Source organism: Helianthus annuus, chromosome 9, assembly GCF_002127325.2.
Source record: "Helianthus annuus cultivar XRQ/B chromosome 9, HanXRQr2.0-SUNRISE, whole genome shotgun sequence".
NCBI classification, from domain to species: Eukaryota; Viridiplantae; Streptophyta; class Magnoliopsida; order Asterales; family Asteraceae; genus Helianthus; species Helianthus annuus.
The window spans coordinates 8,352,981-8,366,190 of NC_035441.2; the positions used below are offsets into that span (position 1 = coordinate 8,352,981).

At 38.0% G+C, this 13,210-nt stretch overlaps 2 protein-coding genes across 2 annotated transcripts; one reads left to right on the top strand and one right to left on the bottom strand.

The window, feature by feature from the left end:
- Positions 1-2,636: 2,636 nt before the first annotated feature.
- On the top strand, positions 2,637-9,501 carry LOC110877143 (probable RNA methyltransferase At5g51130). Its single transcript, XM_022125302.2, has 8 exons — positions 2,637-2,818; positions 4,170-4,284; positions 5,005-5,052; positions 5,952-6,204; positions 7,850-7,937; positions 8,024-8,089; positions 9,010-9,078; positions 9,258-9,501. The coding sequence occupies exons 1-8, from the start codon at positions 2,690-2,692 to the stop codon at positions 9,345-9,347; spliced, it is 858 nt and encodes a 285-aa protein (XP_021980994.1). The 5' UTR covers positions 2,637-2,689; the 3' UTR covers positions 9,348-9,501.
- A 1,302-nt stretch (positions 9,502-10,803) lies between these two features.
- LOC110877141 (putative aldehyde oxidase Art an 7) lies at positions 10,804-13,186 on the bottom strand. The gene is made up of 3 exons (XM_022125301.2): positions 12,432-13,186; positions 12,167-12,330; positions 10,804-12,075 (listed from the first exon to the last, which is right to left on the bottom strand). The coding sequence occupies exons 1-3, from the start codon at positions 13,101-13,103 to the stop codon at positions 10,872-10,874; spliced, it is 2,040 nt and encodes a 679-aa protein (XP_021980993.1). The 5' UTR covers positions 13,104-13,186; the 3' UTR covers positions 10,804-10,871.
- Between the last annotated feature and the right edge of the window lie 24 nt (positions 13,187-13,210).

Here is a 13,210-nt window from a genome sequence, read left to right on the forward strand (position 1 = left end):
CCGGGTACGAACCTACGGGTTTTTTTTGAACCCGGAATCAGTTCTTCTATACATCGGGTAGGAACTGGAACCGGTTCCAGGTAGGTTCTACCGGGTCGGGTTTGGAACCGGGTATTATGCCCATCTCTACCCAATACATATAATATATAATTTTTTTTTTAAATGGAGGCCCTATAGTTTTGGTGGCCTAAGGCCCAAGCCTTATTTGACTTGAGCTTGGGCCGGCCCTGTGAACATGTATTCAACGACTGATTACGTGGCATAACTATGTAACATGTATATGTATAAAAATGAATTTCTATCATGATCAAAGTCTCGGATTACAAGTTTGGGAAAGAATACGAATATGACACGATTAAAAGTTTCTAAAAATAGAATTACGAATACAACTTTTTAAATAATGAAAGCACAAAAATGCGAAGTATTACAAGCTTCTACCAAGTAGCTAACCTCACATTGATATATGATTTTAGGGTAAAGGATCAAATAAAAACAAAATTAACGTACGATACGTACGCATTGAGGGAAAAAGCAAAAAGTGGCGGTGTCATTTTGGTAATTATCAGCAACTTCAAAATAACTGGGGAAAAAGCAAAAAGTGTCTTGTAGAATAATTTTGAACATCTGTAGAGTAATTTTGAGCATCTATAGAGTAATTTTGGGAAATGTAGGGTAATTATCAAATTACTCTAGTAGCGTAATTTTGACTTCTGTATAGTAATTTTGGAAAATGTCTTGTAGAGTAATTTTGTTAGCATTTAGTTATGGGTTTTAGCTTATGGCTTAGTTTTTAGCTTTTAGTTGGGGGGGGGGGGGGTTAGTGTAATTTTGATAATCACCTTACACGACCAAAATTACTCTACATGAACATTTACGATGGTTTAGATTTTTTAGGTTTTTGGGGGGTGGGGGATGGTTTAGGTTTTTGGGGGGTGTAGGGATGGCAATGGGTCGGGTTTGGGACGGGTTTAGGTAATCCCAAACCCAAACCCGTCCCAAAACCCGTCGGGTTTCTAGCGGGTAAATACCCATCGGGTATCGGGTATACCCGCAGGTTTCGGGTAAACCCGTTAATTTAAAAAGATTACTCGTTGGGTATACTCATCTCAAAACCCATTGGGTATATCTATCAGGTAACTACTAACCGGTTACATTTTATATTGTCATTATAAAAATATATATCAAATAACTACAATGTATACGGAATAGAATACCTATATGTGTAAAAAATGGATGTATCATATATATACATATTTAATAATATAAAAGAAATTATATCGGGTATACAATCGGGTAAATGGGTACACTTTATCGGGTAATTGGGTCGGGTAAACGGGTATATCACTAAATCCCAAACCCGTCCCAAACCCGCGAAAAAAATAAAAACTATTCCCAAACCGTCCCAAACCCGGTTAACCGACCCTAAACCCGTCCCAAATATATCGGGTTTCGGGTTTACCCAACGGATTCGGGTTTGATTGCCATCCCTAGGGGGGTGGGGGGGTTAGTGTAATTTTGATAATTACCCTACAATTTTGATAATTACCCTACACGACCAAAATTACTCTACATGAACTTTTACAAAATTACTCTATAGAAGCTCAAAATTACTCTACTAGAGTAATTTTGAAGTTGCTGATAATTACCAAAATGCCACCGCTACTTTTTTTGACTTTCTTTCAATTCGTACGTTTATTTTATTTTCACAGGAACTTAACTCATGATTTTAGTTGATAGGTATTTTTGTTTTGTTTTTTTTTTTTACGTTTGATACATAATACATTACAAAACCCAAATATCATGTTGTAATGTGTTTTTTCTTTATGTTTCAATATAAATTTTATAGAAACAAAGACATATCATATATACGACTATTTTTTTTATTAGAGACTTCGTTCCTACTAAATTATCTCGAAATGCAAATAAAAAATTTTCAATGTTATACTCATTTTCAATAAAACATCTTGTGGGTTTCGAGAGCACTCTTTTCACCATAGGACTAACTCTTTTAAAAGTTGTTTCATACAAACTGATCAAACACAAGAAAGCGTGACTCAACAATCAACACATATTTATACTATTTGCATTTGATACTTCTAATTTATTTGCATCTGAGGCTGTGAAGCTAATTTATTTGCATCTGAGCCTAGTGGCATCTTGGGGGTGGTATAAGACTTTGGGACCAATAAGTTTTGGGTTCGATTCCCACAAGGGAGGTTTTTCCCATATTTATTGGGTTTCCTCCTGAATTGGTGTATAGGCATTGCCTAGTGGAGATAGATATGATCGGGTGGTTCTGCTGGTGACACGATGATACCCATGGCGTTATAGCCTAGTGGTATCTTGTGGGTGGGATAAGACTTTGTGACCAATAGGTCTTGAGTTCGATTCCCACAAGGGGGGTTTTCCCATATTTATTGGGTTTCCTCCTGAATTGGTGTATAGACATTATGTCTAGTGGAGATGGATATGATCAGATGGTTTCGCTGGTGGCACGAAGTGGTCCGTCAGTGATCCAAATTTGTCGTTCAAAAAAAAAAAAAAAGTTGGGTTAGAGTATTGTATCAAAAGAGCCCTTACACTTCAAAGTTATTACAAAACAAGTCCTTATATATTAACTTTAGTCATAATCAGGTGCCTATTTCATTACAACAAAACCTTCTTTGCATAAACCCTAGAAAGAAAGAAAATGGAAGACAAAGAAGAAAACCCCCAAAACGACAGCGTACAAGCCAACGGTCAACAGTCCAGCAAGAAGCGAAAGAAGCAGAAAGAAGTTGCCATCTTCGGCAACTACAGAAATTACTACAGTTATCGCGTAAACCCTAATTTCCCAAATTCATTCATATGTTCGTCTAGATATTATTACGTTTGTATACATTATATATACATATGCTTTACTCTTTCATACACTGATTATCTTAATTGAAGGTGAAATTGTTAAATGTTAGATTTTTATTTGCTTAAAATTTTGTCAGTTAGATGTTTCAGGGCAGTGATTGGTATAATAAACTCAGTTTGATAGGGCTGCTCCTGCCCTTTTACAAAACCGAACCGGCTCGGCTCGTGTATCTTAACGAGCTGAAATGTTGAGCTTGAGCTCGGTTCTTAAAAAGCTTAGGCCGGCTCGTTTATATTTAGAACTCAGTTTATATGGCTTTAAGTTTACAAACCGAGGCGAGTCTACTCGGCTCTAATATCTTAACTGGCTGAAATGTTGAACCACGCTCGGGTCATAAAAAGCTCAGGCTATCATAGAAAAAAATTCGGTACCCAATTTTTTGGCGTTTTTGGGATCGCTACTTTCGGTTCAGTATGGCGGTACGAGTTTGGTACGGTACCGGTATTTTACTGATTTTTTAACTTCAAATACCGTACCGTAACGGTATTGTACTGTATCAAATCTACCAAATCGAGCATTTTTGGTACCGGTACCCAGTTTTGCCAATTTTCGGGATCAGGGGCGCAGCTTAAGAGGGGGGGGGGGGGCGCCCGACCCCCCGAACTTTTCGCTCAGTAGTGTTACATATGTAGTTTTCGTATAGAAATTTTTGGGTATATACGTTTTTGACCCCCGGTTCTACCGAAATTTTTGGGTATATACGTTTTCGAACCCCCCCCCCCCCCGGCCGCGTCTTCATTGTCAAGCTTCGCCACTGTTCGGGATCGGTATTTTTGGTATTGGTATATTCGGTACCGGTACCGAGCTCAACCCTATCTCAGCACGTGGCTCAACGAGCCAACTTGTTTATTTTTTGTACTTAAAATTTTGTATTTTTTGCACATATTGATAATGCATGTAACAAAAAATAATATTTTTTTTAACATGCACAAACTGCAAAAGGTACAGGTGCATTATACAATTCTAAAGAGTTCAACATATTCTTGGTTTTGAAATGAACGTTCCTGTATATACACATACACACACACATATATATACATACATATTAAATCTTTGGCTTTAATTTAAACGAGCTCAACAAGGGATCTTACCTTGGTTCTGGCTCGAGTTTTTTTAGTGGACTCGAGTTGCGAGCTTTTTGAACAATCCTAGTTTGAATTTTTTTGTTTCTGTAACGAAAATTGATTCTTTTTCTGATCGATCAAGATTTAAAGAGGTTTGATTTTGTGTTTATAGACGATTTATACATCAATTCATTTTTTTTCAGATTGATCAAGGGTTGGAAGAAGATCCTAGAATTAAGGTTATGAAGAAAGAATGGTTTGAAGGGAAAAACTGTCTTGATATTGGCTGCAATAGTGGATTAATTACCATCACAATCGGTAATCTTCACTTTTAGCTTTGAGTCAAAGTGCATAACAAAGAATTAAGTACACAGATGGCCCCGATGGTTTACCAAACTTTCGGATTTAGTCCCTAGCTTTCTAAAAGTACATAGATGGTCCCTGTGGTTTGCACTTTGTAACACATTTAGTCCCCATCTTTTTCCAAAAGTACATAGATGGTCCCTGTGGTTTGCACTTTGTAACACATTTGGTCCCCATCTTTTTCCAAAAGTACATGGACGTACATAGATGGTCACTGTGGTTTGCACTTTGTGACACATTTAGTCCCCATCTTTTTCCAAAAGTACATGGATGGTCCATGTGGTTTGCACTTTGTAACGCATTTCGTCCCTAACTTGGAGATGCTAAAACCTTTAGATTTGTTGGTTAGGGACTAAATGCGTTACAAAGTGCAAACCACAAGGACCATCCATGTACTTTTGGAAAAAGCTGGGGACAAAATCCAGGATTTTGATAAACCACAGGGACCATCCGTGTACTTTACTCGCTTAACAAATAAACAATCTGTATGGTCATATGGTATTTTAACAACGATTTCAGTCTCCATTATGCATTCTACAATCGATAGTCAAACAAAAGTTATATACAGTCATAAAATTTTGTGATATATCATGTCACATGTGTGCTATATGATCGCATATTTCATGCTGCTATTGTTTCTGGATTTGATATGAATGTGATTTTTATTGATTGCAGCAAAAAAGTTTGGTTGCGAGAAAATTCTTGGGATCGACATAGATTCAGGTGAGTGACTTTGATCTTGAAAGAACTCGGAACACATAAAAAATTTATTATAAAGGTGGCAATTTTGGCCCATTAACCTATACATGGGTTGATTGTGCTTGTTTTTTTTTAATCTCAAACGGGTTGGATAAAAAAAAGTTAGCTAAAAGGTAGGGTGCAAACGTGCCGAGCTTGAGCTCGTTTAACTTATGAAACCTCGAGCTCAGCTCGATTTGAGCTTTGTTTCAAAACCTCAAGCTCGACTCGTAGGTAGCTTTTTAAAGCTCGAGCTCGTTTAAACTCGGCTCGTTTGAAGCTTTTTTTTAGCCGAGCTCGGATTGGGTCGGGTCGAACAGGTTGAAAGTGATTCAAATTCATTTTTAACACACACGACTTCCTAAAACATTTTTATTTTAGAGTAAACTTCCGTTTTGCTCCCTGTGGTTTGGTCACTTTAACGGTTTTGCTCCAAACCTTTAAAAATAGCCATTTTACTCCCTGATGTTTCGGTTTTTTTGCCAGTTTGCTCCCCGCCTCTAACTCCATTCAAATTGTTTGTTTTTCCATTTTGCTCCCCACAGGGAGCAAACTGGCAACAAAACCAAAACATCAGGGAGTAAAAAAATGGCTATTTTTAAAGGTTTGGGGCAAAACCGTTAAAGTGACCAAACCACAGGGAGCAAAACAGAAGTTTACTCTTTATTTTAAATTACAGGCTATTGTTGTGATAATATTTCTTTAGTAGTCATAGTTAATGCATTAACTAATAATTTTTAAAAATGGAAAAAAAAAGAAAACATTTGCGGGGCAACACAACTCGACCCAACGTCTTTTGATCCATTTAAACATATGCATGATCTTATTCTCATTATGTAGTAATGAGAATTCTATTGCTGAGCTACCAATTCTTTATTTTCCAGCTCGAATTGAGGATGCATATTGGAACCTAAGAAGAATTGTGAAATCGAGTGAAAGTAAGAAGAATCAAAAGGTTGACAAGTCAAAAGATGTCGGAACCAATGGTATAACTGATCCGCCAGATAAAACGGGCCGGGTTGAAATTTCAGCGGATTCTCCTGCTTCACATCTGTTTGACCAAGTCTCTTTCCAGAAAGACAATTTCGTTCTTGGTTGGACAATACCAGGAGATAAGGTGTACGATACCATTCTTTGGTAAGCTTATTCCTTGCCATATAACAACAACCATACCCAGTAAATCCCACAGATAGCAAAGCTACTTATAGGGTCTGGGGAGGGTGGGATGTAGACAGACCTTGCCTCTATCCATACGGATAGAGAGACTGCTTCCAGAGAGACCCTCGGCTCGAAAACGAACAGCATACCAACACTCCAAGTCAAAGAATATAGAAAATAAGAAGTCAAACATACCAAGAAAGGGATCAAAGTGACATAATATTATGTAAATCATGTATAATAGCATATAACATCATTTGGGCATAAACACAAGAGACAATCACCGGAAAGGTACCTTAAAGATAAGAGGAACCTACGACCCTAAAATACACCCAAGGCCTAACTGCAATATCCTCTAAAAGTCCTTAACCCTAATCCTATGCCTCCACGAAGTCCGATCTTGGACCACGTCCTCAGAAAGATGCAACTCTAATAAATCATGTCTAATCTGCTCATCCCATGTCAGTTTGGGTCTGCCTCTTCCTCTCCTCCCCTCCACCGTAAGGGTTTCCACTACTCTAACCGGTGCCGTCGTTTCCCTCCGCTTCACATGCCCAAACCATCTCAATCTCCCCTCCCTATTCCTTGCCATATATTAACTAAAATACCAAAACTAGCCTCGACTAGCTAATGTAGTCACATATTACCTTTTGATTCAAACTATGCAATTTATTATATACGATGTTTCGGTAGTTCAAACAATTGACATATACTCTATCTGAAGCTAAGCCAGTCAATAGCGGTGGGATAGCGGTTATCGGGCTCTTCCAAAATAGCGGTGTCAAGTAGCAGCCCAGAATAGCGGAACCGCTATTATCGGCGCTATTGACCGCTATTTGACTGATATTGACCGTTGGATGCTTTGGTTGATGTGGGCTCGGAGGAAAGATTACATGGCTTACGATTAGATCATGTTTCAGATATTGGCACCTTTGAGTTTTGACTTTTGATGTTACTATTATATATTTTTACGTTTCATATATTTGTGTGTATATATATAGAGAGAGGCAGGTTAACGTACAAAATCCCTTAACGTACAAACTGTACGCGATTCAGAATCAACATGCGAAATTGGTTTATAAACATGCGATTTTGGTAACTTCTACACCATGCGAATTTTGTTTTTAAACTAACATGCGAAAATTGTTTTTTATACAAACATGCGATTTCCCGTTTTCATTTGTAACATGCGATTTGCATTTTCTTGGAACATGCGAATTTAATTTTTTTTAAACATAACGTGCGAAATTGATATCGCGTACAGTTCGTACGTTAAGGTATTTTGTACGATGCACTTTTTCTATATATAAACTCTGCATGATATAAAATTACCGATATCCCACCACTATATGACTATAACCTATATCTCAAATATCGGCCCTTGACCGCTATTTGATTTTGGACCACTATAACTGCATAGCGTAACAAGTCAAGAATGACCCACAACGCTTTACCGTCCGTTTCTTAGACTTTTAAGTGATTAATGTCTTGAATATGATTACGCTCTTCATGACTTTCAACCCATTTGACCCGTTTCATTTTTAGCTAAATTATTTGACATTTTTTTTGTTTCCATTTGACCTGTTTTATTTAGCATTGAGTGCATTTGTTTTCTACCGTGCAGCCTAAGTGTTTCCAAATGGATCCATTTGAACTGGGGCGATGAGGGTTTAATAACACTATTCTCAAAGGTTTGGCGGCTTCTTAAACCTGTAAGTGATCATTTAGCTACAAAAACCGTAAGGGCATTTTTTTTGTTTACATCTTTTATATATAATGTTTAATTAATCCTATACAGGGTGGTATTTTTATTTTGGAACCTCAGCCGTGGAAATCATACGTCAGTAACCGTCAAGTGTCGGAGGTATATTCAAGTATTGGATTTATACACTAAAATGCAACATAGTTGTCAATAGCGCGCTATGTAGCGAAGCGACCAAGTGTCGCTATTTGGGTCATAGCGACCAATAGCGACAGTTAGTTTTTTTTTATGTAAATAGCAATTAGATATAGCTATAAAATAGCTGGATTTGTAGGTTTTTGTTAAATATACATGTAAAATAGCATATATACCAAGGTATTTTGATATAATATACATATAAAAATTTTAAAATTCTTTTTCTAGTGTATCGCTATATATAAAATAGCGGTCGCTATTTGTCGCTATTCGCTATGTAGCATATAGGTCCCTTGTCGCTATTTGTCGCTATTCGCTATTAACAAGTTAACAACTATGAAATGCAACTTATCTTCGCTTTTCAGTCATAGTATATAAGGAAAAAAGGTTTTCCCCATTTTTTGCGTACGTACTTTCAATTTTGTAAATCTTTCATCGTAAGTAACCTTTTATATCAAGTAAAAATGATGTCGCCACGTCACAATTTTACCTGCTATAGAAAGTTACTTAAAATGATTAAAAGTGGCAAGTGTGTTTACATATAATGGGAAGAAAACATATAAAGTACACGGATGATCCTTGTGGTTTGCACTCTGTAACACATGTAGTCCCTAACTTAGACCTGCTAAAACCTCTAGATTTGTTGGCCGGAGACTAAATGCGTCACAAATTGCAAACCACAGGGACCATCCGTGTACTTTTGGAAAACTAAGAACCATATCCAAAATTTTGGTAAATCACAGGGACCACCATCCCATCCGTGTACTTTACCCTTTTTTTCAGTTTGACATGTGTGTTTTACGAATTTACGGTGTAGCAGCTTGTTACCATGAATGTTTCGTTTTTGTTTTTTATATATTAAAGATTTATTTTCTTGTCATCTGTAGGTAGCGTCGACTAACTACAAGAATCTTAAAATATTTCCAGATCAATTTCAGGAGATTCTTTTGGACAAGGTTTGTACTTCTTTCTTTTTCGTAATCGAATACATAGTTTACACAAACTTTTGTAAGGATATAATATGAAACGAATCTGATTACGTAAACGCAGGTCAAAGTTAGTACATACATCGAGAACGTGTATTTGTCCGCCTTCACGAGTTCATCTTTACATTTTCTATTTTTTGTGATTGCAGATCGGATTTAGGAAAATCGAGAACTTAAGTTCGAGTTTATCTGGAAGCAAAACCGGGTTTAATCGGCCAATCTTAGCTTTATGGAAGTGAATACGTTCGGCTTTTGGGTATCCATTTTTGTTCTACAGGAAACCCTTTTATAGATGAATGAAATGTGAATGGATATCGTTTATACAAGTGCCGATATCAATCCTATATCTTGTCTTGGTTGATTACTAAAACCGCATATCGCATCTTGATACCACTAACAATCTAACAAGTAGTTTAGAGAGCCAAAAGCGATCGATGCGTGAAGCGATTACTGTGATGCGCAATGATCCCTTAAGGCAGCACCAAGACGATAATTCTTAATGCGTACAGACCGGTTAGACCTGGAACATGATATATAACCGGTCTGGTTGCGTCTATTAAGACCGCCTTCATTTAGCAACTAGATTTTATATTTTCAGGGGAAAGTTCTTGTACAATTAATCTTAACATACTAAACATTCAAATTGAAGGAAAACTCAAAAAGACAAGGTGACATTTTTGTAATTATTAATAACTATCAAAGTTACTCTACAAATATACATAAAAAACCTAACCCCCCCCCCCCCCCAAAAAAAAAAAACCCTAAACCCCCCCACCCCCCAAAAACCTAACCCCCACCCTTTCACCCAAGCTAAAATGCTAAAAACTAAACCCCCAAAAAACCTAAAAAATAAAAAAAAACACAAATTATTTTATTTTTTTAACATTTTTTATTAAAAAATCGCTACTTTTAGTAGCAGCAAAAAAAAAATTTTTTTTTTGCTAACAAAATGTAGCAATTTTTTTTATTAAAAATATTAAAAAAATTGTGTTTTTTAGGTATTTTTGGTCGAGTTCACATTTGTATAGTAACTTTGATAGTTGGTGGTAATTACAAAAATGCTACCTTGTCTTTTTGAGTTTTCTTTCAATTTGTATGTTTAGTATGTTAAGATTATTTGTATTTGATCTTTTGCCTATATTTTCAGTACTTTTGTTATGCTTTCACTGATTAATTTACTATTAAGGCTTCATATTTTTCTAAATTATATTTTCTTAATACTTCAAATCCATACAAAAAGATACAAATATCTTAATGTTTTGTTTTATGTTAGTTATATATTAATATTTAAAAAAAAACTGAGTTAACTATAACGTTATCCAGTTTTTGAAATCGGTCTGATCAGTGAAAATGTATTTTGTTATGTTTTCATTGATTATATTTCTATTTTGGCTTCATATTTTTTAAGGATTGATATTTTATTGCTACTATAAATCCGTACAAAAAGATACAATACTTCAATATTTTGTTTTATATTATATGTTAATGTTAATATTTAAAAAAAACTTGTTTTATATTATATGTTAATGTTAATATTTAAAAAAAAAACTAAATTATCTATTGTAGTGTTATCTACTTTTTAAAACCGGTCTGATCAGTGAACATGTAAGACGCTGTTCAAATGCAATTGCAGCTGTAAAAACAATGGTCAAAAAACAATGGTCAACGTAGAAAACTTTCTATGTATTACTTCTTTTTACTCTACAATACAAACTCCTAAATTACACAAGTCAAATGCTTGACTTAAACAAGTCAAACACATTTTAGTCAACATGTACCCAATAACCCTTGCTAGGAACACCCCTAAAACTCACAAACAACATATAATACCCCGGCGGAGCAATCTTTCCGGATGGCGGCGCTACGGTGGTGATCGACTCATCTGTCACCGCCTTCACCGGCAGAACCAACAATCTTTGATTCATTGAAAACCCATGAGTTGTAAATGGTGGATAAACCATTGTCACCTTCACATTTTGAGGATTCACTTGACCACTATTGAATTTCACTCCAACTTTGAACTCTTGACCATACTTCAACACCTTATCCGTCGTCACCTTATCCGCCATCTCCGGCAAGATCTCCGGCCGATGTTTTGCCAATGCCGGGTCAAGATAATGTGGGGAGAATTTTTCGACCCGGAGTTCTGTTGGGTACTCGGCCTTTAGAAGGTATTTCGCATGCGGATTACTTCCGGCGACTAATATTTTTCCGTCGGGGATCAATGCCGAAACCGAATGGTACATTCGGGCGATGTTTGTTGGAACCATTTCTTTAAACCGTTGGCCCATCGGTTTATTCGGAGTGTATAGTACGGGAGTGAAGTTCGGGTCGATCGCATTTTCCCATCCCGCGACGCCCTTTTGTGCGCCGTTGATCATTAAAAGATCGCCGGTTGGGAGATGTAAGAGGTCGCCCATGCACCGGCCCGACGGCATGTCTTGTTCTTTCTCCCATTTCGAGGAATGATCGCTCAACACGAGTCGGTGGCAGTCCCGAAGAGCAGGCACGAAAACCCGAGTTTTCGTGTGTTTACTGTCGACCGCCTGGTAAGATTCTTGTGTGTTGCCGCCGCAAATCACCACCTCGGCGTGGATATCCTTCGAGGTTAGGGTTAGCGGGAGGAGGGCAGCCATGCCGGAAGGTGGGTAGTTTCGTGCACCACCGGGTAGTTTTGGGAACTCGCGAACGACCGTGCCCGTGGAGGGGTGGAATATGATGGCACGGTCGTTTGCGAAGAGGAAAACGTTTCCATCGGGAACTAAGAAGAGGAACGGGTAGAGGTTGTTTTCGATGTACATACCGGGTCCGGGTTTTTTCGGTACGGTCGTTTCTTGGAGGAATTTGAGGTTGAATTTTTTCGACGGGAATTCAAGCTTATTCGGTGGCACAATCTCGTAGCTAAAGGAGTTTCGACCACCAACCACAACTGCGCTTCCGTCTTCCAAAACTTGGTTAGATGAATACCTGCATTATTGGTTATTCGGTTCAGTTCAGTTTTATCATACGGTTTAGTAAATTTTTAAAACTATTTTCAACAAGAAAGGATATATAGTACCATCTATTATCAGCAAGAACATTCTTTTTCTCCACAAAGTTGGCATTGAGGTCACTTACGGACAACATTCGAACGGATTTATAACCGCCTCGAGTGCCACCGGTAGCCACCAAGTCGCCGTTGGGCCATAAGTGTCCCGACGAACACCATGGTTCTCCATCCATCTGCGATACACACATATTTACATATTCAAGTACATTGTAAAGACAATGTATATTCATATGCAAAACGAATGCGTATACGATGATTAAAAACGAATACTCACATAAACTGTCCGACTTTCTCCGGTTTCGACGTCATAAGCGATGGCATGTGCCCAACAATCGGGCTTAAAGTTCATCTCGGGGCTTAAAGGACAGTTGCCCGGTGGGCCGAGTTCCCGAGCAGACGGGCCTAGAGACGTTGTATCAAACCACACGGCCTTGTTGTTTGGCATCAATTGGAATTGCATCGCGGCAACACCCACATTTGGATTATCAATGGCCCATGAACCCTTGAAATTTGTCTCTAAGTCATTTTCAGCTGGCGGAGTTCCTGGTGGAATTTCAGCAGGAGTTCCTGGTGGAACTTCGGCTGGAGTCCCAGGCGGAACTTCGGCGGGAGTTCCAGGTGGAACTACAGTTCCACCTGGAATTTCATGTGGAACTCCACCTGGTGGAACTACGCCAGGAATTTCATGTGGAACTTCGCCTGGTGGAACGACACCTGGAATTTCTCCGCCAGGTGGAACTACCGTTGGATTTCCAGGTGGAACTACGGTTGGATTTCCAGGTGTGACTTCACCTGGCGTTCCTGGTGGAATTATGTAGCCATGGTGATGGCCCTTGCCGTGTCTTCTCTGAATGATACCGTGGTGCGGACCGGCGTTGGTGACGGAAAACGCAAGGAATAGACAGATGACGGTGCGGCGGATGGCGGCCGAGGGTGGTAGAGCCATTTTTTGAGATAGAGGGTAATCATATTGTTGCCTTTGATTGATGAAATATCAAATATTGGTCCAAAAATCATGGAAGTCCATACACAAAACAAATGGTTGTTAGATTT